At 42.8% G+C, this 22731-nt stretch overlaps 1 protein-coding gene across 1 annotated transcript in view; it reads right to left on the reverse strand.

Annotated features, from left to right (window-relative positions):
- DLEC1 (DLEC1 cilia and flagella associated protein) overlaps positions 1 to 22731 on the reverse strand; it is a 33494-nt gene that overhangs the window by 2711 nt on the left and 8052 nt on the right. The window contains exons 11-36 of the mRNA XM_050318178.1: positions 22224 to 22316; positions 21885 to 21975; positions 20771 to 20933; positions 18891 to 19083; positions 17490 to 17548; positions 16820 to 16994; positions 15461 to 15554; positions 15081 to 15211; positions 14612 to 14770; positions 13710 to 13849; positions 13328 to 13481; positions 12132 to 12242; positions 10916 to 11046; positions 10388 to 10573; positions 10238 to 10305; positions 8917 to 9068; positions 8279 to 8382; positions 7571 to 7641; positions 6674 to 6891; positions 5555 to 5689; positions 4101 to 4223; positions 3044 to 3138; positions 2869 to 2953; positions 2150 to 2350; positions 1121 to 1282; positions 57 to 210 (exon numbers count right to left, since the gene is read on the reverse strand). Of these exons, the coding sequence (XP_050174135.1) occupies positions 57 to 210; positions 1121 to 1282; positions 2150 to 2350; positions 2869 to 2953; positions 3044 to 3138; positions 4101 to 4223; positions 5555 to 5689; positions 6674 to 6891; positions 7571 to 7641; positions 8279 to 8382; positions 8917 to 9068; positions 10238 to 10305; positions 10388 to 10573; positions 10916 to 11046; positions 12132 to 12242; positions 13328 to 13481; positions 13710 to 13849; positions 14612 to 14770; positions 15081 to 15211; positions 15461 to 15554; positions 16820 to 16994; positions 17490 to 17548; positions 18891 to 19083; positions 20771 to 20933; positions 21885 to 21975; positions 22224 to 22316 (3448 nt within the window). The remainder of the gene's footprint in view (positions 1 to 56; positions 211 to 1120; positions 1283 to 2149; positions 2351 to 2868; positions 2954 to 3043; positions 3139 to 4100; positions 4224 to 5554; positions 5690 to 6673; positions 6892 to 7570; positions 7642 to 8278; positions 8383 to 8916; positions 9069 to 10237; positions 10306 to 10387; positions 10574 to 10915; positions 11047 to 12131; positions 12243 to 13327; positions 13482 to 13709; positions 13850 to 14611; positions 14771 to 15080; positions 15212 to 15460; positions 15555 to 16819; positions 16995 to 17489; positions 17549 to 18890; positions 19084 to 20770; positions 20934 to 21884; positions 21976 to 22223; positions 22317 to 22731) is intronic.

Raw genomic sequence — 22731 nt, forward strand, 5'->3', positions numbered from 1 at the left:
AAAAACACTGAATATGAAACTACATAACAAGGAAATCAATTGCAAAACCAGAATACCCAGCAAGGCAGTCCAGGAGCTTCTACAGCCACTCCTGTTGTACAGGAAAACATGTTCTGTCTTGGTCTGTGCAACAAAGCAGGTCTGGAAATCAACCACATTGCAAGAGAGCTCCAGGACTGGAACAGTGAGATAAGCAGTCACTGGGACCAGCTGCAAAACAGAGGGAAGGGAAAGGAGAATAAAATCCATCACATTTTTGTAGAGCTTTAATAATACCTGCTCCAGCTGGATCATTCCTAACCCCAAGCACTGAATCAAGAGTCATTGTTCTGTCTTCTTTCATAACAGTCAAGTCCCATCCTGCAGCCTTGTGTGAATTAAGTTGTTGCTTGTGTTACTGTTTTGGGACAGGTTTTCAAACCAGACACTGTGGTCTTAGTGAAGTAACATGGAGTGAACAGTCTCATTTGTTTGTAGGGTTTTCTGTGGAGCTGCAGACATTACAGCATCTTGCTGTCCCTCGGGACTGCATGTGGCCCACTGTGAGTCACTCAGTTTGTGCAGATTGCTCAAGATTATTATTCAATTGACTGTATCTTAGATATGGTGCTCGTTCTTGCACAGGTCAGTCCTCAGAAATCCCTGGTATGAAAAGCAAATAGAAGTGCCTGCAGTGTCCTGGGCCTGCTGAAGGCTTGGTGGGGTTATAGATGATCAGTCCTTAGGCACATGTGGGCTGTGAGCACTGCAGGGGTTTGATGGACTCAGGAGCCTTTCCAGAAGCTCTTGGGTGCTGCAGGAGGCAGTGCCTGGTGACTCAGGCACTGGCTTGTTCCCTGGGACAGCCCTGACCCTGTCTCAGAGTCACACCCTTTGATTGAGCCGTGCCATCCAGGCCGTCACCCTGTGCGGGGGGCTGGGGTATCAGCACCAGAGTGGGACCCCAAACTGCTCTGTCCACCTGAGAGTCACAGCAACCCCATGGCCATTCACTTTACCCCAGTTACACCATTTGCTCCAGAGGTGCCTGTAGTTCAAGGCTGAATAAATCCTAATCTGAGTCAGAGGTGCTGCTGAAACAGCCCTTTCCCAGGGCCCAGAGATGAGGTTCTGATCTCACCTGGGTAGTGTGGTTACTGTGCTCAATGACCAGATTTTGATCAAACTTCAACTTTCTCTCTCCGTTCTCCAGATGGAGCACTTGGGATCCAGGAAGCAGCTGGGTATCTGGCAAGTGTTGATACCTAAGTAACTCCAGAGTTATGTGGAATGACACTTTCACCTGTGGGAAGAGGAATCCAGATGATCACCACATAAGAAGACACTGTGTGCAGGAAATCCAAAGTAAACATTACACAAAGGCCCAGGCACACATTTTCCCACTGGAATACCCAAAAGTGACATGACAGCAGCCAAATTCCCATTGGAACAAAGCATTATAATTAGAGAAAAAACACAGCTATTTCCTATGAATCCAGTACACAGAGACAGAGTGCAAAGGTGAACAGCTGATCTCTGAACCACAGGGGAGAAACAATCTCTAGCAAGCTAAAGGTTCTGAATGCCTGGGGTTACAAATACCATATTCCCAAAGATGTCTTAGACATGTAAGTTCTCTTTCTTCCCACACACAAAGAACTGAAATGTGTGTGTCTCTGTCAGAATGAACACAGCAAAAGGAGAAGCACACTTCAAAAATGCAGCTGTTACTCATTCTTTGCACCTTACCTAACTCTCTACTCCAGGACTTTGTTTCCTTTAAGGTAATCTCTACACCTAAAACTAATAAAATTTTCCTCTCCTTGCACTACCAGCATCTAATTTAAGGAAATGAGGGAGTTTGGAAATCTTTTAATTTGTCCAGCATATATATGGCTATTGATTTAGGTAAGCTCCAAAAACTAAAGGAGTTTGTAACAGGTCAGAGTTTATGGGAAAAGCACATCAGCACCACTTCAGAAAAATGAACTTTGCCTGAAATACAGCAGGCAAAATGGCAGTAATTAGCATTTGCTAATATACAACTATTTCCCCTGAAGCTGGGAGATTTCTATGCTGGTTGTGTTTCTCTGTGGTTCATCTGGGCCACACTAACACACCAATTACTAAACTCTCTATTCTGGCAGAGGGTTATTATTTTTGAGCCTACCAGCATGTTTTGCTGTGGATAAAGTACATGTTGTGGTTGGTGTTCTCTTTCCTCCTTCTCGCTGTGGGATGTTTTGGTACCCTTTTTGGGATCTGCGCCGGACACGCTGAAGGGCGGAGACAGGAGGAGCCTGAAGTACAGAGGAACCTTGGTGCAATTGATGAGTTTCAAACTCTGAGTCACCACCGAATCTGTCAAAACCTGGGGGAGAAATGATTCAGAACTGGTTAGTTTTAACTCCCCAGAGAGGTTTGTGCTGGTCTGGGCACTGAGTGCCAGCGGGGATCTGAAGGACTTTACCCCAAAGCAACCCAGTATTTTTTTACTTGTGTTTTTCAACATTTCTTGAGTGAAAAACCAAAATAAAAATATCGTAATAAAGTTTTAAAGTCTTTGAATGTCAAGGGTCAAAGAAGCTGGAGTGACTCATTCTGCTATTGGACCTTCACGTCCTGAAAATCAGAACTTACTCCTCTACTTACAAATTCCTCTACGAAAAAAGAGAAAGTTGTATAAAATAGGCACTGCCCAAACTCAGCTTTACTTATTCCTGGCTAATAAGTATTGGTAGCACTTTTTTTCTTCCCTATCTTGTTATGTGCAATATAGAAAATGAGGCTAGTGGTGACAAAGATGCATTTTCAAGGCCATGTGCACACAGCTCTGAATTCTCCCAGCAGTACAAACCAGCTGAATGCATCAGTGTGCGAAATACTCACTCCTAACAGAGGCTTAGCGGGAAGGAGCTCACTTGCCACTGAATAAAACACCATTCCTCTGTCGTGACCCATCTCTACTTTTAACCTGAGGGCAAAGAAGCAGAGCTGGTCAGAGCCCTGTCTCCAGGCTGACCCCTTCCCCGTGGGTACCAGGCATCAGCATGATGGTACTCACAGAGGATGCCTCAGGAAACCTTCCAAGTTCACTCGTAACGTTGGAGCTCCGTAGCCCTGTCCGCGATGCACCTTGTTAGGCACCCTCCTGGCAAGCTGGCAACAGAATGAAACCAGAAATTATGTACAAAATGATAGCACTAAAACTTGAAATCCTACTTATAGCCCAAGAGGCTGTTTGCCAAGCAAACAGTAGGGCTTGTTTGTAAGACATGATGGAACAGCAAGGGCCAAGCAGTAGGTGAGCTCTGAAGGGCTGTGGGTAGTACAGATGCAGGGCAGGTTTAGATCAGATCTTATGATGTTCTTCACTCTGAGGGGGTGAGGCACAGCCACAGGTTGCCCAGAGAAGCTGTCAATGCCCCATCCCTGGAAGTGTTCAGGGTGGATGGGGCCTGGACTAACCTGGTCTAATGGAAGGCGCTCCTGCTCATGGCAGGGGATTTAGAACTAGATGGCCTTTAAGGTCCCTTCCAAACCATTCTAGAATTCTGTGACTCTACATTTCTTCCCTCAGGAATATTAGGGCTGCTTTTATTAAAATATTGTGTTACTATTCATTCATTTCACCTTGTACCTTTGCAACAATTCTGCTGAGCCATTCATAAAACACTGCTCAAACCTCACATCAGCCCGTGAGCTGCACTTGCAGTTGCTGAAGAGGAAGTTTCCCAGAGGAGAGATATGCTGTCCAAATTCACACAGGAAGGTGGATGCAGAGCCAGGAACAGGACTCAGCAGTCCTGAGCCTCATTCCCATTGTTAACTATTGTTATCAATAAAACCTGATGTTGTGATAGCGTTTCAAACCCTGGGCTTTTGTCTGGGGTCTGCTGCCCCAGACAATACAAGAAGATGGTGACATTCCCACACCACTTCCAAGCTAAAAGACAAATGCAACAGATGAAACAACCCCAGCTAAGGAAGGATGTACAGGGTAGCAGGAACAGGACTGTTTATACAGACTGGCCAGGTACACAGCAGCCTGTACATAAATTACAGGAAGGGAGACGATTATTTCCCAGTCACCTTTGGCCTGGCAGTGACAGTCGGTTTACCTTGTCGTCCAGGCTCATGAAGCCCAGCAGCAGCCCCTCACACCGCACCTCAGCCGCGGTGCCCGGGAGGACGAGCAGGGTGAAGGAGATGTGAACGTCGCTGCTGCCACCTCCTGGAATCACCTGCGGCCGGGAGAGAAGCGTTCAGGGCAGGGAGCTGCCTGCGATTGCACAAGCACCTTCAGCGCTCGGCTGCCAAAACAGAGTTGCACAAGCAGCATGAAATCCCCCGGGCATGGGCTACGCTCAGGCTCGCGCTAAAATGCCAACATGTGACAGCAAAACTGGCAAATGTTTCGGCTGCAAACGTCAGTGTGAGCACTCCTAAGCACCAACAGGGTTTAAACACAGTCACACACCAACTCTCTAAGTACACAAACATATGTACGTAACTGTTTGTTTTTAAAAATACCCAGTTCTGCCCACTCTTACTCCATGGCTACCTCAGGTGAGTCTCTCACAACTTACAGATACAAGAAACACTTTTTGTAGAGTTACAAGTGTGAACTAAGAGTATTTTACAGTTCAGTTTAGTCTTGACTATTTTTTAATTTTACAGGACAGCAGGGAATGTAATCAAATGCACTGGCCAGCTGAAGGGGATTTTCTGGGACTTACAGGTTGACTAGATTTTGCTTTCTTTAAATGCACTGCACAGGTTTTGGTTAAATCCTGATATTGCTGCTGGCTACGTCCAGGAGGTGCCTCCACAGGGAGGCACTTGTTTGTCTGACCTGTCTCAGCCTCAATCACCCCAGAGTTGACTGCAGATTAATTTCTCTGAGATGCCATTTCAGTCATTATTTCTTTCATGTAATCTTTAGCTCATTCTAGCTTGTAACCGAAACCCTTTGGCAAAGAAAATTACTAATATTTAAAATGAAAACTGACACACTGATGTTTTGGGCAACCCTGTCACTCACAGTAAGGTCTTTTACAGTGCTGTTTTTGGTCCATGATATTCCTAAGGGATTGTGACACTGTGGCCTGTATTTGCACCAATTATTCCAATTATTTCTGAAGCACTGCGGGTTACAACAGTTTATCCAAAAGAGTTGTCTGTGGAGCACCCCTTTCCCAGGAGCCTGATCTCCAGGTTCTGCCACATCTCCTTAGCAAGTCTACCCTGGTTAAATAACATGTTTCCAAAGCTTCAGGCTGGGTGGCTCCCACATTTCACCAAGGCAATTCAAGTGAAAAGGCCAGACTCTGGAATGTCCAGTACAACTGAGCACTTAACTCCAGTCATCAGTTCACTGCTTCAGTGCAGGTAGGACACTTTCTGCTGACTTGGAAAGCTTTTCTCATGATCATCTTGAAGACTTCGAAGCCTTCCAGCCTCCTGATTTTACTGTTCAGTAGAATCTACCTCAAACCAAACTCCTCATTCTCTGCCTCCACAGTTCTGCAGAAAAGATGCTAAATCTAAGCACAAGGAAAATGTAAGAGCTTACTATCTGTCCTGGAGTAATGGAGTAGGGGCTGTCTGCAGGAACCCCTTCATGAGGTCGCAGGAGCACAGAGACAATCTTCTCTGCTGAAGGCTCCTGACTGCTGATTTCCTTCTCTTTGCTGTCAGAGCCTGGAGGCTGCAGGGACACAGGGGTGGGGAATGGTTCAAACTGTTACACTGCAGCAGAGGAATGTGAGTGATGTGCAGGCTGCACTGGTCAGTGAGCATGGCCAGCTCCAGTTTCTTTCTTTCTGGCACAAAGGTTGGACATGTGTCCTGTACATTAATTTTCTCTTGCACAGAGTAGCTCTCCTGGAACTGCTCCTGGATTCCTTGCAAAAATGTGCATGCTTGGGTCCTGTTCTACCCAGAGGAGCACCCAACCACGACACCTCTGGCCATTCTACAAACCAGCACTCCAGGGCAATAATGTTCCCTTAGTGCACAAGAAAGGTCAAAGGTGTGCTCAAAACAACTATGCCTTCTGAGCTGAAAAGGAGCAAATGGGATTTTAGCACTTTTTCTGTAAAGCTGTTGCCAGATAAACATGTGTATTCTGGGAGATACCATTTCCCTGTCACTCCCAGCCCTTCCAGACAGTAAATTGCCACATTATAATAAAGCTTCACATGTAATAGATGTAACCATATTCTAGCAGAGTAACAGAACCAATCTAAGTTTAGCACTGGGATAAATACCTCCATATCATTAGCCTCACTTGGAATTGTAGAGGTCAGATTCTGCCCCCTGACTACAGCACATGTTGACACTAAAGCACCCATGAGAAAAACACCCAAATTAAGGAGCTTTTGTTATGGTAATTCTTTTATGTAATAATGGCATTAGTTTGTCAAGGACAGTATTTAAAAAGTATCACTTCAGCTTCTTTAACAATTTTAAGGAGAGCTGATTGCTTACAGCTCCTTCTGGAAACAGATTGCTGATCCCCACAGCCACCTACCCACGTATTGCGTTTTCAACTGTGAGAGGAGCTGAGGTTTCTTTTAACAATCCAGCTCTTAGTTACAAGTTACATCTCCTGTTATTGTTTTCAACCCTTCATGCCAAAAAACCCATCATGTATCTCAGCAGCAGTGTAAGAAACAGGCTAAGAGCTGACCTCATCCGTGGTTTGGGAAGCTGGATAAACGCTTCCACAGGGAACAGCAGTTTGATCCAACTTTAACACGATCTCTGACTTGGAGGTGCTACCACTTGATGCAGCCTCATTTCCAACCATGTCCTGAGGAGGAAAAGGGTCTTCAAAGAGCATCAGCAGGTCCACCAGCTTTTCATCGTCTTCCTCTTGGTTGTAAATTTCCAAGTCCAGGCGGATGTCTGAATGGGAGAGGAAAAAGGACAACTACTGCTGGTCAGTGAGAGGGCTCCCAGCTTTGTTGGTACCAGAGAACCAGAATACCAAGTGACAAATTTGTGTCTGGCAACTGGATTTGTATTAAAGCATATCTGAAGCTTACCATGTTTGCTGAAAACTAAAACCACTGAAGTTCTTCCTACAGCTTGGCCACTTTCTAGGTCCTAAAATATACTTGTAATGACATTAAAATAAATAATGAGTTACTTTGTTTAAGCAAATGTGTTTGGTGGCATTCAGAAAATATAAAAATGGTGGTTGACTTTGCTCTGAGAAGCTTAGAATTTCACTCAAGAGCTAAAAAGACTAAATACAGATGGGCCAGCGATGCCACTAAGAAGCTGGTAGCACATCTGATTGACCAGGGTTAGTGTCGTGAGAGATTTATAAAAACAGGATGGAAAATCCTGAGTTCCCACCATTTCAGTGAGGGAAAACCCAGCCACCTCAGGATAGGATGTGCAGCTCCATAAGAACAACACACTGAGTCACTCTCTCATACACTATTACTATTTTTACAAAAAGCAGCTTGATTAGGCAATAAGTAGGCCTGTTAATTAACATGTTAATGGGTCCTTATATTTATTCTCATAAGGAATGCAAGGAAAGTGTCAATGTTTGCTGTACAAAAGTCATTCCTACCGAAGGGAGTGGGATTGTTGAGCCGGACCCTCCGCAGGACAGGAGACCCTCCTGAGACATGAGTGCCAAACCTGGGGGGGAACCTCGTTATCAGTACATGCAGAGAACAAAAGTGTCTGAAAACACTAAAGAGTTGTTTAAAAGTGGAAGCAAACCTGGCTGCACTGGCAGCCTGTTAAGAGTGGCTCTCAGGCAAAGCATAATCTACACTGTGAAGTACAATATTGTTTTATTAACCACGTGCAAGTGCCATGGTCCCCATAAACCAACCCTTACCCCTCACCCAGGGGTGCAATTGCAACTGCAATGACAGGGCTTAAACTTTCCCCTGCTCCTCTTTACCTTGGGGCTGCATTTCTCCAGCTAAAGGGCCAGGGAGAAATGATCTGCAGATGAGAACTGATCATGAGAAATGATGAGAAATGATGAGTTCCCATCTTCACAGAGTCAGCTGAGGCTGGACTGGGTGAATTTCTACGACTGCAAGCCCGGGACAGTGGTTGCTGTCAAACCTGAGCAGGCTTGTATGCAGGAGTATTTTCTAATTATGCTGGCAGAGACAAATGCATTGGTGTTCTAGAGGCAGATACTGACAGTGTTTTGCTGACCTTCTCACTGTATCACAACGAGATGGAACAGGTGTGTATGTTGGCTGCAGTCCAATGGTATTTAATTCTCTGATTCCTCTGAGAGTATTTTGCACTGTACCTGATAATGGGTGACTCTGTTTGTGGTCCTGTCATCTGCAGGAAGATCGGACAGTCTTTCACAGTCATTTGCATAGGAATTAATTTAGGTTGTAAGTCTCCCACCTATTAAAGATTAATTTTTTTGTATTAGAATCAAGATAAAACCCTAGTTCTATGTGTTACAAGATCACATTTTGAAAACTGATTGGATTTTCAAAAATTTTGGTTGGTTTCTTTTGACAGCATCTAATTCATATGCTAACAACAACTCTTCTCAGCAGGAGAATGCAATACCTCATGCATTTATCAGCTTTCCTGCTGCTTCTCCACACTACACAATATATTGTGTTGGTAGAGCAGAGCAGTGCACTGGCCAGCTACCAAACAGATGTTATAAATCAAAGCTGCTCCAGTCATCTTAAAGGCACATGAAAACACCCCAAGGGATAAACATGTCACCCCCAAAACCTGACTGTAAGAGCAAACAATTGTTCCTTACCCTCCACTGCAGGTAGTGGTATAACAATATCTAACCTGAATTTTTACAGAAGTCCTGAAAACCTGGAAAAGCAATTCTAACAGAAAGGAATCTGGGAAATACAACTGGTGTAAAGTCTGCCATAGCAATACTTCACTTGACACCAAAACCCCACCTACCTTGCAGATAAGATTGTCCTGGTACTCTCCCCACATGTTGTTGTAAGCTGCTATTTCTATGCTGAGCTGCTGGAAGGCTCTCAGAGTTCCCATGGAAGGTTGTATATGGAAAGCTACTCCCTTCCCCTGAGACAGCACTGCTGCTTCAAACTCTGAAGGAGCACAGCAAAGAAGCACTGGATGAATTTTGAGGAAATGGAACAAAGCAAGTGTTTCAAAGAATACACAGGACCATGGTTTTAGCTGGTGGTAACCAGCTTAACCTCATTGGCTTCAAAGAAACCCTGGGATCATTCACACAACTCACATTTATACCACTTCTCCCTGCTGCAGTGGGCCTTATTCTATTTTCCTGCAGGTTTGTTCTTGCCCAGAATATTTTATAGCAGAACTCCCTTCCAACAACCTGATCCAGGACTCTCTGGGATATGCAAGGCACTAATTGGTTGCATGAAAACACACCTTCAATTTGAGGAAAATAGGCTGGGATTTGTGTTGACTGGTTAATGTTCTTTCAGCAGCTGCCTGTTTACCTCAGTGTGCTCTTCCACACAAAGAGTGAATTACAAAGAGCAAAGCCTTTCCACATTCTGAGTCACCTAGCCTTCGTCTAAAGGCCTGCATGGAATCTGTCAGAACAGCATTTTCCTAATCTTAAGCACTAATTCAACAGCTGAAAAGCTCTGCCTGTGTAACAGATACCAAACACTATGGCAAGGTACCAATATGTGCAAGTTTTATTTTGGATACAGAAGACACATCCACACTTCACAGCACTTCGCTCCCATTTCCCCCCTCCCTGAGTCTCTCGTGGCTCCAAATGTTATCATTTTTCAGTACAACACATCAGAAATGACAGATGGGCTGTGCTGCAGCTTTCCTCAGTGGGGAGGGTATGTTAAAGGGTTTGGGGGAGGAAAGCCTGCTGCAGTGGTACTGGAAAACTGTGCAGGAGAGAAACAGCCAAACATTCTGCACGTCATCCATACCGTGTGCTGCGAGTGAACTGTCACCAGAATCACCATCTTTGTTTCAGGCTGCTGTTTTCAAGAAAGAGAAGACAAACCAGAGAGGGAGAAAGAATAGGAGGGGGAGAGAGAAAAAGAAGCAGGTAGAGAAGACAGAGATTGATCTAATGGTTATAAAATGTGGGCTTTCAAACTCAAAAATGAACTGAAGAACTAAGTAATTTAACAGTTTGGACTTCAACAGATACTCCAACAATGAAATGGGTGCCTGACTGGCACTTTCAGTGCTGAATATGGTAGTCAGTTGGCTTTTACCTTCTCTCCACAGAAGGAATTAACAGTTATTCTCATACCTGACTGTGCTTTTCTGGCTGCATGTTTTGTGACAGGCCCTCTTCTTTTCACCAGGTAGCTTGAGGAGCTTGAGAAAAATAAATCTGATTTCAGGTTTAATCCAGACCTAAATCAGTATCCGAGTCATTACACAGAAAAGCAAGACTTACAGGCAGGTTCCTTCTTCTGGAGCTGGTAAAGAGGCAGTAAAATACTCAACTTCCAGTGTGAATGGAGCACTGATTCCAGTGGGATTGGTAAGAATCAGCTGACGTTTTACTACATCTCTGCATGCAACTTCAGACCCAAAGTCCAAAAGAAGGTCACATGGGCTTTGTGACATTCGTCTTTCATCACTGCCAGAAAAAATAACCGTGGTATTTAAAGATGGGTCTTATTTTCTTATGCCACAGACAATTTCAGTAGATTTTAAAGCATTTAATATGCATCATGTGCCTGTGATGCCCAGTGTAAAAGGACCATGCAGCCTATGATTTTTGTCATCAGCGTTTTTCATTTTTTCACTTCTATCCATGTAAGGATTTATTTTGGGTAAAATTTTTATCATGTATAGCATGCCAACCTATCAAATTAAAGCCACTTTCACTTACATGAAAAAATATAAAGATGAGCATGTTCCAAAATACAGTAATCATGCTACATGTCAGAAAAATAAAATAAAAATCAGTCAGATATACCTGGCAACTCCACTGTCACAAGGTACCGAGTAGATGACCTGTAGTCCCTTCACTTCTCCAGAAATGCTCAGAAAAAGGGGTTCAGCCATGTCTTCTATGCTACAGGAAAGGGTGAGGTCTTTCAGCTCACCCTGAAAAGCAAAGAACCAAGTTTCCTTGTGAATGAAGCAAATATCACAGAGGAAAGGCAGCCTCATTAGGAAATTTATTTTAAAAACATGAATAAACTTCCCTGGATTAAAAGCAGAACAATAGAATTGTGAGAAGTTTTACTGAATTGTTTTCAGTGCATTTTTTGGCCAGTTGGAGTTGCTTAGAAAGCAGTACTGAGGTAAAAATTTATGGCTGTTTCTTGGCTTTGTACCTGCATCAGTCTGCAAGCCTAAAACCCCTCCAGTAGTGATTTTGGACACAATTCCTCTACTGCAAGTGCTGAACCATAGAATCATTTAAGTTGGAAAAGACCTCTAAGACCACTGAGTCCAGCCATCAACCCAGCACTGACAAGGCCACCACTGAACCATGTCCCCAAGTGTCACATCTACATAACTTTTAAATATTATCTCTGATAGTACTGAACACCTACTTTTAAGCAAATAAATGAAACTTAGGTCTACAGTGACTGTAATGGCAACTAAGACACCATATCTATAGGAAGCTTCTTTATTTAGTTGCATTAACTCAGCTGCTTGGATGCCCCTACGAAGCCTGTGGCTGAATTCCTGAAGTTTGTAAGCTCTGCAGTTTACTCCCTATTTTTCAGACTCTCAGTCCCATCAGCCTCTTTGAAATTTCCAAATATCAAAATGTCACAGGCCCAGCTGCATTCAGAAAACCATATAGATATATACATATATATACTCTATATGCCAGCCTGCTCCATTTCATTTGGGATAATGCAAAGCCAGGATCTGTGTGCTCCAGGAAAACTGATAAGCACGAAGAGCAGTTGAACAGGCATTTAAGAAAGAAAGAAAGAAAACAGGAACAGCTGATAAACAAAGAGGCAGGTTAGAAATTGCACACCATGTGCACTACTTTTAATTCTTGCCTTCAAACCATGGTACCTCTCAAGCAAAGCAATTTCAGAGATACTGTGCAGGAAAAGAGAGTATGTGGTTTTGTACAGAAATTGTTCCCTTTAGCCAGATGGAGGTGAGATGAAAAAGCCAGTGTTGCTGTTTTGATAAAACTGTGCCCCAGTTTTTAACCTTACCACGAGGCTGGCTGACAGCTCTATGCAGAATTCTTTTTCCTCATTTGGGCCCAAGGTGCCACGGGCTGGGAAGACAGCGACAGAGCAGGAAACTGCCTGGCTTCCAATGAGCTGCCAAACAGAAAGGACAGACTTTCAGACTAAAGCTGGTTCTCTCAGATTGTCTCTTCACATCAAGACCAAGCTATTCTCAGGTTTAGGACACTTCCAGGTAGCAACACCTACAGTTTGTCAAGACTTGCTTTATAATTCCCCATGGGTGACGAGATCCTCATGCCTACATTCATTTCCGAATGACTTTGAGGTGCTAAGCTGAGGTTTCTGGGCTGGGAGCAGGGTCACTGCCCTCCCCCTCACAGCCACAAACCTTTCCAGGGTGAAGCCAACCCATCTGATATCGGAGCAGGATCCAAGAGGTGTCCCATCTCTCTCCACTGTAGAGGTGAGAGAGAAACAATCCTGGTGCTGGCCCCTTCCCTAAGTGCCCAACTGCACATGGACTGAATCCAGGGCTTCAACTCAGTTGCTCATACACAAACATCAGATATGAGGAGAAATGCTGTAGATACTCTTCCTAGGCTCCAGATGTTCCAAAGTGTTTTCCTGTAGGTCCTGTAGGATCCACATGCTCTGTTAGGATCCTTGGGCACCGAAGGTCATCTTGGATGGCTCTGAGTGCTTTTACAAAGGCAACTGAGCTGGGTCCTACCTGCCAGAGTAGATCTGAGTGACCAAGGCACTGATAGAGTTCCACTGACCACAGCTTACACACTGACACTAAAAGTAGGGCTCCCAATCCCTAAACTGAATCCCACCCAGAATGTGAAATTTGAGCAAAATTCAGACAATTCAAAAGCACCAGAGTTTCTCTGTTCTACTTAATTAAATGCAAACCCTACACTGCCATGGGACTTAGCTTAATACTCTGGTAGCTTATACCCTATGACCCCTCACATCTGCCCAGCCCTTCTTCCAGGGATGATCCACAGACAGTAAGAACATATGGACATCATCTGGTAGTTAATCTTTTCATAAAGGCTGGTGGAAAGTTGAAGTTCTGCTCCTAATCCAGCAAACAGCAATTGCTCCTCAAAAGATACATCAGAAAAGCTTTTAAGAATAGTTGTTATTTGTATTTCTATAAAATTGCCATTTCTATCCCTGCTGTGTGCTTCATCCATCAGAAGAGCATTTACCTTTCCCCATAAGTATTTTGCTGGCAGCAGTGTCTGGTTAAAAAGTTTACTGGTTGCTTTGGCAGGAACTCCAGTATAAATTTCAGGGAATGCTAGATGACTAGATATCAGGCACACTCGGGGGGTCTGAACTTCAACAAAAACAGGAAGATAACTGGAAATAAACACACAGATGGTCTATTGTTATCGTTAACGAAATGTGCTAGACATACAACAGCATGCTGGGAAGAATGATGATTCTATTTAGCAATATTAGCAATTTGGTAGTTCATTGATAGGTTAAACAACCCCACTCTGAGTTTATAGTTTTTCTATTTTCATCTAAAATGAAAACATGTCAATCCCAGGAAAACCAAAACAGAATGCTGCTTTCCCCCCTTACCTTCCTTCTCCATTTTCTACCTCTAGTTCCAGTACTGTCTGGAGACGCTGGCACTGCAGTGATGTGAACTGAACTGACACACTGCATCCACCCAAAGGAGGTATTTCTCCACCTGGTGGCTGGATGGTAAAGGGAGATACCTGGGAGAGGAGAGAGGAAATTTTTGACGTCTACAAAGCAAGGGTAAAATGGTGAAGCCACACAATCTAAGTAGGGCTTGCATGTGTCCAGTTTCCCCTCAGACATGTCTTTTCTCTCTGCCCCTCAAGTGCCCCCTGGGTTGGTGTCAGGGAGCACAGAGCCAGCTCTGTGAAAACCTGGCTGCATGAGCAGGCAGGACTTTGCTTCTGAGAGAAGAGCAGTCACAGCCAAGGGCATAACAGGGTTGGCTGGGCATGGACTGAAGGGAAAGGTGCAGGGGAAGCAGCCTCAGCTGCAGTGTCTGCTCCCAAACAGCAGCAAGGTGCCACAAGCTGGAAAGATTCTTGGAGAGAAGGGTGAGGAAGGAGGGTTGGAAGAGTTGCAACAGGAAGAGCACCATTGTAGAGTGGGGGCTGTGATTCTTGTCTCAGATGCTGATGTGGGTGTGTGGGAGGAGTGTTTAGCAGCCTCAGTTCCTCTAAAGCCTTAACCTCTCAGCAATGAATGTCATACAGGAAATACTCTGTGTCTCTTTAGATCAGACTGCCAGGGAATTTGTAATCAATGGAAATAGAGAAAAATTGTAAAGAAGCATTTAATCTCAAAAGAACTCATGTACTCATGAAACTGGGCGGGACCAGTTTCAGAAGAAGTCACAAAAATTAGAATTTCTGATGTCTAGAATGAATATTACAACTCCTAAGCAGCAGGAAAAAAAACCAGCTAAAGATGGAACACAGGCAGTTGTAGCAGTGACTTACCTCTTCATTCCTTTCAGCTAGACAAACCTGGCTTTCTTGCATCCTCCACTGTGCTGGCACTTGACACAGATTTTTAATCTCAAAGGTTCTTAACACACTCTCACCCTGCTTAGTCAAACCAAACCGGAGCGATGGAACATCAATACAAAGACATGGACCCTGGGACACCAGGAAACAAACATCAGAATGGCCACCTCTGCTAAAACAGGGTAATTAAGAAGCAGACATCAGCTAAGATCAACATTTGATTTCACAGACAATATCAGAAAGCAAATGCACTGTGTGTGATGCAGGAAAATTCTGAGTGCCTCGGGAGTATCAAGGTTGCCTCAATGGTTACTAGACAGCAAAAATACCTCCTGTTCTTAACTTCTTTAGATTTCTCAAGGCTTTGAGAGACAAAACAGCTTTTCATGGACAATGGTCAGGCCCCACAGTCATCATCCCCCAATGCTGAACTGCTCCTTACCTTAAAAGCAGCCTCAACGTGCAGCACAACTGGCTCTGGGCATGGCTCAACGTTACACTGCAGGTTATGGCTGATGACACCAGGTTTGCTTCCAGTAATTGCCAGTTCAAATTCACAGCAATTATTTACGTCTACAAAAGAAAAAGTCAGGGTGCTGGCTCACCATTTTTTTTTTTTTTTTTTTTTTCCAGAAACTACCTGCTGCAAATCTGCTATTGAAGCTCCTGGAACCAAACTAAGTCTCCTGCTGGCTCCAGTGGGCTGGGGATCAGGTATTTTTGCAGTTTGCTTTACAGTGCTCTGTGACTGTCATAAATTGATATTGTCAATTGCTGTCATTTCTGTCACTAACTGATGCTTGCAAGTCACAGAATCTTTACCTATGACACCAGTAGGAGGAAAAACTTCCATGATCTCAGAGGCTGTGATTTTGTCCCACGTGTACTTGATCAGTGATTTGCTGTTGTTCCACAGCTGAAACAAATAAAATCAATGAGACAATTAACACACCTTAAGCTTTCACAGCAACAAGTCAATCTGCTGAGAGCACTGATACACTGAAAACTAGGTACTGTGAGTCATCATTTATTTAGCACAGTGGCTCTCTTCACACAGGTGAAGGTGTTTCCTGAAACCTGAAGGAAATCCATTAACCATTCTTTCCAAGAACACTACAATATTTGAAGGGTTTTTAACTTTTCCCCCATTTTTCCAAAAATACAACAGACTTTCTAAACTTAAACTGCAAATTTTAATTTTGAGTGCAGACTTTTTTTGCCAAAGGGTCTGTTTTAAGGGAGATGGAAGCTCTTGAAATCTTTGGCCCACTCCTCAGATCTAGTCAGACATTATTTCTTCATTGCAGCAAATAACTTTGTTCTCTGCAGCACAATTACCTCTAAGCATAGTTAAAAGTCTTATCTTTTTAAGAGCAAAAAAACAGTTGGAAACTGCAAGGAATGTAATTATATCATCAGTAAGTGGCTTAATTACTTATATTACATGTGTGGCTACACTGGATTACTGGAAAGTATGGAATAGCTGCCTTAAATTGAAAAATAAGTTCTAGGAAGAGAAAGCACAAAACCAAATGCTAATTAGCAGGATCTCTAAGAAAAAATGGGAAAACCATTAACTGGGAAATGTCTTCCTGCCTGGCTCCTGCTGGCAAGCCTCTTTTTCCCAAGTGAGTGTAAGATCAAAAGGATCCTGATCTACGCTGAAGAGGATGCTGTGTGAGTGGACAATTGCAGCAGCATTTTGTCCCAAAATGGCCAGATAGAAATTATCAGAACTGCAGCAAAGAATAACATGTAGGAAGCTGCAGCACGTGTGACTTTTGTAGCTCTTCTCTGCTTGCTGCAGTTCTCTGAATGAACAGTGTCTCTGTTATGAACTAATTTAATCATCCACTGGCTATTCCTCCCAGCTGGAAAACCTTTACACTGCAGAAGTGACAAGCAGTACTTAGTTAGTGACCCAGAAAAGCCTTTAGAAGAGTAAAAATCTGTGCTATCGAATTGGAGAGATGAAAAAAGGAACAAAAGCTGCTGCCTGGAGTGCAGGGCTGAGGGGGCTGGGTAGGGGATTTTGGTGCAGACCCTCCTGGAGTCATGGGTTCATTTAAAAACATTTCAGAAAAACTAAAATAACACAGACCATCTGATATCTACTAATGAAACCTAAGACACCTGGTGACACAAAACACGTGATAACAATGAAGTCAAAAGCAAACAAACCTTAAATGTTTTCCTGAAATTTACACCGATGAAGTTTTCTCCAGGGACAAAGATGGCATATGGTTCCAGAAGAAAATGAAATGGTTCTGTTGATCCTTTAACTTCTATTTCCAGTGCTATTACATCCTCTGCTTTGCATTCTGGGACGTTTTGAAGCATCCCCTCTTTTTCTAAACTTTGGGAGAAATATGGCAGAATCATTAAACATCTTAAACTGGTATTAAATTGGATCCTGCCTTTTAATTGCCAGATGAAAACTGAAAATCATCAAAAGTTTCTCAAGTACAGACTGTCAGTGTGCAATTAGCTCAGCCTGGGGACAATTAAAAACTTCATCATTCTTTACGGTTGTCCCAGTCTGTCCATGAACAAGTATGTATGTCACAGACTGCTGGGACAAATAGTAATAACCAGAAAACCTGGAAAATAAGCAGATAAAATGACAGTATTGTCTTTTTCCAAGAGAGGGAAAGCCAGGGGTAGACATCTGTTTAGGCATGAGGGAAGATATCAGAGATGCTCTTTGTACCACAATTAGTTGTGCAGATAAAATTCTTTATACTTGTCAATCCATCATCACCAGAAAGAAGAAAAATCCCAGTAAGTCAATGCAATAGCACAGATGAATTGTGCAACAGCACATCTTACTGGGGAATGTTCCTCAGCTTACCAAGGTGATTCTGGGATGTCCCTCAGTACCATCTGAATCACACTGTGGTAACTCTTCAGCTACACAGATGAAGGAGAAAAAGGATTTTAATGTCAAGTAATCAGTTATGTTGAGAAATCAAAAAAAAAAAAAAAGATGGAAAAGCAGTTTACACGTAAAGGATGAATGATCATCATCGGAGTACTTAACTCTGATAAACGATATTCAAACTCTGGAGTTGCTAAAAGAAAACATGTTTGACTGCAAAATATGAAGCCAGATTCTGATCTCATGGTGTATGGTTCCAAGAAAAATACTCACTTTTGACGTGCTTGTTATTATTTCCCCAGTATATTGCATACTATGCACAAGCATCTGCAAAGGCTCCCCAAATTAAGCTCAGTACTGCTGTACTAGTTTAAAAGTTTCTTCTAACTGCTCCAGGGTATTTTGCTTAATTGACCATCAATCTGATCTTGAGCAAGAAACACGACTTTTCCATCATGGGAAGAGAATGCCTTCTGTATTCTAATGGAGGGGGAAAAAGAGGAAACACAGAAGCAGGCCTTAAATCTTAGGGCTTTGCAAAAGCTTCACTTGTTTGTAGACAGATATTAATTTCAGTGTATACTTTAATTAAATAAATACTCTATTAACTGATTAAAATATTTTTAAAAAGCCAGCTAGTTTCTTTTCCATACCTATTTAAGGTATTTCTTACGTCTGTCAATCATCACAGCATGGGATATTCCCACTCTTGGGCTTAGTTTGGATCAAGTTTCTTTAAACACAGTGAGCTCATGCTCCTTATTTACAGGGACAGAGGAGAACAGAATTAAGAGAACAGTCACTGGCACAGCTGCAATCCAACATCCTTGCACCCCTCTTTACCCACAGCTGCACACCAGCATCTCTCTGCCAAAGGTTCCTACTGTCCCCTTTTATTTACCACTCAGCTGTTCACAGGGCCCATTTCGAGCCAGAAAAGCTACAGCTGGAAACAGTTTAAATAATCCCTGTTTGCAAACCAGTTTATTTGGGCTGCAGTGCAGTAGGTGTGGGACACATCCCCAAAGCAGAAGGGGAAGGGTCAGGAGCTGGTGGAGGAGCTGGTAGAGTGGGAAGGGGCGTAACTTCACCAGCCAGCACAGCTGCAGCTATGAGGACATGCCCACAGTTTCAGTGTAAAATTAATTGTGTCCAGTCAGTCCCGAAAACGCCATGAGATCAGAAACTGCCTCACATTTTGCAGTCAAAACATGTTTTCCTTTAGTAACTTTTTCTACATTTTGAACACTGTTTATCAGAGCATAGTACCAGCTAATCAAATTTAATTTAGAAAAGTTGCACAGCAAGGATTTTATGACTTGCATAAAAATACACAGCTGGAGTTTGTAGATAGGAAGGAATCACGAGCCGTACCTCCTGTGGAGTGTAAGTGAGGATGAACTCATGGTCTGCACAGGGAAGCAAAACTCCCTGCTCAGGCTTTAGGGAGAAGGCTGACTCTGTGTCTTGATTGTATTCAGCCTTTGTAAAGTCTGTGGTTCCTTCTGGTATTAATGGTTTCAGATCAGGCTTTCTTATCTGCCAGAAGAAGGGAAGTTCTACATGGCTGCAGAGAGGTCAATAAACAACAAAAAAGCTGCGGTCAAAAAATCAGTTGTGTTGGGAGAAAATTTTCAGATCCTTTTTCCACGTAGGAAATTCATCTCTTTACAAATTACAGGGGTTTGACTTCCCAGCCTTTGTGAGCTACAAAGCTGATGAGACAGCCTAGAGTATTTAAACTGTACAAAGAACATGCTAAAATATGAAAGTAAATTATATAAATATTTAAGATATGCTAACACTTCCTTGCCTTACTTGACTTGTCATAGAATCCAGCTTTTAGGAAACCCTACAAGGATCTGAGATGAACAGGGCTGTTCCTGCTGATATCAGTATGTTTGCCTTGGATCACTGCTGATGATCTACATCAGATTCTGAATTTCATCCAAGTGCAAGATGTGGTCTTTAACATGTCAACAAACACAATGGCTCCAGATAAAATTACAGCCAAGGCTCTGCCATACTGTTTGCAGTCCAGAAAAGGTTGCTTAACTGGCTTGCTTCAGCAGAAGTGGATTCTATGGAATGTCTTCATGGGTTTGAAAACCTTGACATGCTGACCTCAAAAACTTTGCCTTACTAAGAAGGGGAAGGACACTGGAATTTGACAGTATCACTGACAAACCTGGACATTCACAATTTCTTGTATCACTTTCTGTAGCAGAAGAAAGGTTTCTCTTTCCTGCTTCTGTGGAGTTTACTCTCAGCCTGGCCAGCTTTGTTTTACACAAATGCTGACAGCAGATGTGCAGAGACTGCTGTGAGGATTACAGCACAGAGAAGATGTGGAAATTGGCACTGTCACACCTTTGTCAGTTTACAGTGTCCAGTTCACCAGATCACACTTTCTTTACCCAAACATCAGCCTGTTCTGGCATTATGCACGTGTGATTTCCAGGCCACAAAACAAACTGTCAGATATTCACTGTAGCAAGTAGCAATTTACATTAATTGTGCTAGCACTGACCTCCTCACTGCCTTGATGTGCGCAGCCTCCAAATGCTGCCATCATGCACGAGTGTACTTCTGTTGAAGTCTGACTGATTTTGAGCAAAATCAGGATGCCACTGTGTTCAGTATGATGTAATTATCCACAGGGACATATTCCTTGACCTCAAATTGAGTTTATATTTCATTCTGTTAGGACTCAACAGCAGGAATCATCTGAGAGTTTTAATACAAATTGATTACATTGGGCTCCCATATTAATTAGTGGAGATCAGGTGGAGTCGAGGATGTATTATGACTTGTTCTATGGGAGATGTCTACAGTCAGCACTGCAGCCTTGGAAGCATCTATTTCCCTGCACTATGAAAGGAAAAGAGTCCTTAGCTCAGTAGCACAAGAATAGATAGACATGTAGGGTTAGATCAATCTCATCTGGATTACCCTGTAAATATTTCCTGCAAACATCCACATTTATGAATCTTTTGGAATTGTAGATTTATTTCTACTGAAGCAAATATATTGACCTTGGCTAATGTCTGCCACAATGTCTGACCTATGCACAACGTTCCTGCCATTACAAGAGTATCCTTGAACCTTAATTACCACAGAACTGCAGCAAAAGGAAGCAAAGCTGCTGCCCAAGTTTATCAAGTGCATGAAGGTTTCTCCAACACAGACTCACAAATGAGATCCCTACCAGGATGTCCAGACTGCAGAGTGTGACTGTAACAGTTGCTACGTACGTGGAGTTCCTTAAAACCAATTTCTTCTCCTCGCTGGTGTGTGGGTTCTGGGGGTCAAACCGGATGAGATGCTGTGCTGTCACATCAGTAACTTCACCCAGCTCAGGTTTGCTTTCTCCTCCCGTGACGAACACAAGCTCCAGAGCAATCAGCTCTCCAACCCCTGGAAGAAATATTTAGGCATTACTGTTTACCAGCTGCCCATGCCACACGGTTCACATCACTCACTGACAGCAAATGCCAGTCATGGCTATTACTGATTATATCTGGTGTTTCCTCAAGTTTCAGAACTCCAATGTGTTAATTGTTCAATATTTTCCTGATGTTCTTTGTTTATCAACATGTAACAACACAGGCTTTCTCTTCATGAGTTTAACAGACTTGGATTTCAGGGCCACAGCCTCAGCTCTCTTACACCAGCATTGTTTCACTGAAGTGAGCAGGATCTTTACATGGTTGACAATGTAGCTCCCAGATGTTTTGAGCAGTATATTAAAATTAAAATAAGTAGCAAATGTACCAATAAAAAGTCTATATCCAAGACTTTATCACAGTTATATCCAAAGGAAATACCTGTGATAAAGTGATTCAGCAGACTACAAGTCAAGTTTCCCGTTATAGCACTCACAGTTACATTACAGAGCAAACACTAAAAGAATTTCAACTGGTTTCATCAGCTAATCCAAAGACTGCCTACATCTCCTGAATACGCCCATACAAGCTGTGCCCTAAATTTACATCATTTTTGCCATGCTGCAGCTGATATTTTATAGTTTGCCATGTTATCTTATTGATAGAAAAGTAAAAGAAATTAATTGCATCTGGAAAATGTTTGGTTTTTTTTTCCTGCTACTTGGTGACATTTTACATTGGATTTTTGGCTACAGTGGGTTAAAAGCTCAGTGCTTTCTGAATCCCATGTATTTCCTTCACTAAGGAAGGAACAGTAATAACAGTAATAAAAAAATGCTTAGCATTTAACACCATCAGGGGACACAGTATTAATCCAATGACACAAAATGTTACCATCACTTCAAGCCATCAAGCACCACTCACATTATCTGAGTACCTACAGAGTTATGAATGTGAGCTCTGAAAGGTGCCAGAAACAAACCTGTAACTGTAACATCATTGACTGGACAATTGTCACACAGAAGGGTGTATGTTTGCTCTGAGGGCTCTGGCAAAGAAGGGAAAAACAGGACCTGGAAGAAAGAAGGGAAATAGCAACATCTGTAACTGATTCTCTTGAGGAAGCAATACAATAAGTGTCCACTAAAGGACAGCTTTACTGATTAGTAATTAAATCTTACATTTTGCAAGAAACAGGCAGTGTCATTCTTTGCTCACATAAAGCCAAATTTGCAAAGTCCAGTCAAGACCATCTAAAATGATCTTGCTTGCTAATGTGTTTGCTCAAGTATAAAAGCTTTCTATGGCACTTAGTACGAACCTCTACTGTTGCACTCTGCCCTGGAATCAGCTCCAAAACAGCAGGCTGGATCCCAAAAGGATCTTGTATCACAAAATCAACAGTGGCAACAGCCTAAGGTGTTTAAAAAAATTAATAAATTAAATTGATCAGGTTGTTGCTTTTAAAATACAGGGTTACCTGAAACAGGCAGTGTATTACATCACTGTTTAACCTCTTACCATATTTTTTTTCATACATCTCAAAAGCAAGTGGCTTTTGTACATGGATTAATCAGAAAAAAAAAAAAGGTTTATAAAAAAATGCTTTATAATGACCTTGGTGAAAGTTGGGGGAAAAGCTCTGTCTCCAAATACAAATGGCAGTGTCATATTCATGTTCACAGCAGAACAGCTCTGCCTGAGCACAGGGGCTCTGTCTGTTGTTCCATGCTTGTGCCACTTTGAGCTGGAACTATAAAGAGTTTCAGGAGGGACAACCTGGCCCATCAGCCCTCTCTCCAACACCAAAAATGCCAATCTGCCTGTCA

This window comes from Myiozetetes cayanensis, unplaced genomic scaffold (assembly GCF_022539395.1).
Source record: "Myiozetetes cayanensis isolate MyiCay16 unplaced genomic scaffold, myiCay2020 scf1, whole genome shotgun sequence".
NCBI lineage: Eukaryota > Metazoa > Chordata > Aves > Passeriformes > Tyrannidae > Myiozetetes > Myiozetetes cayanensis.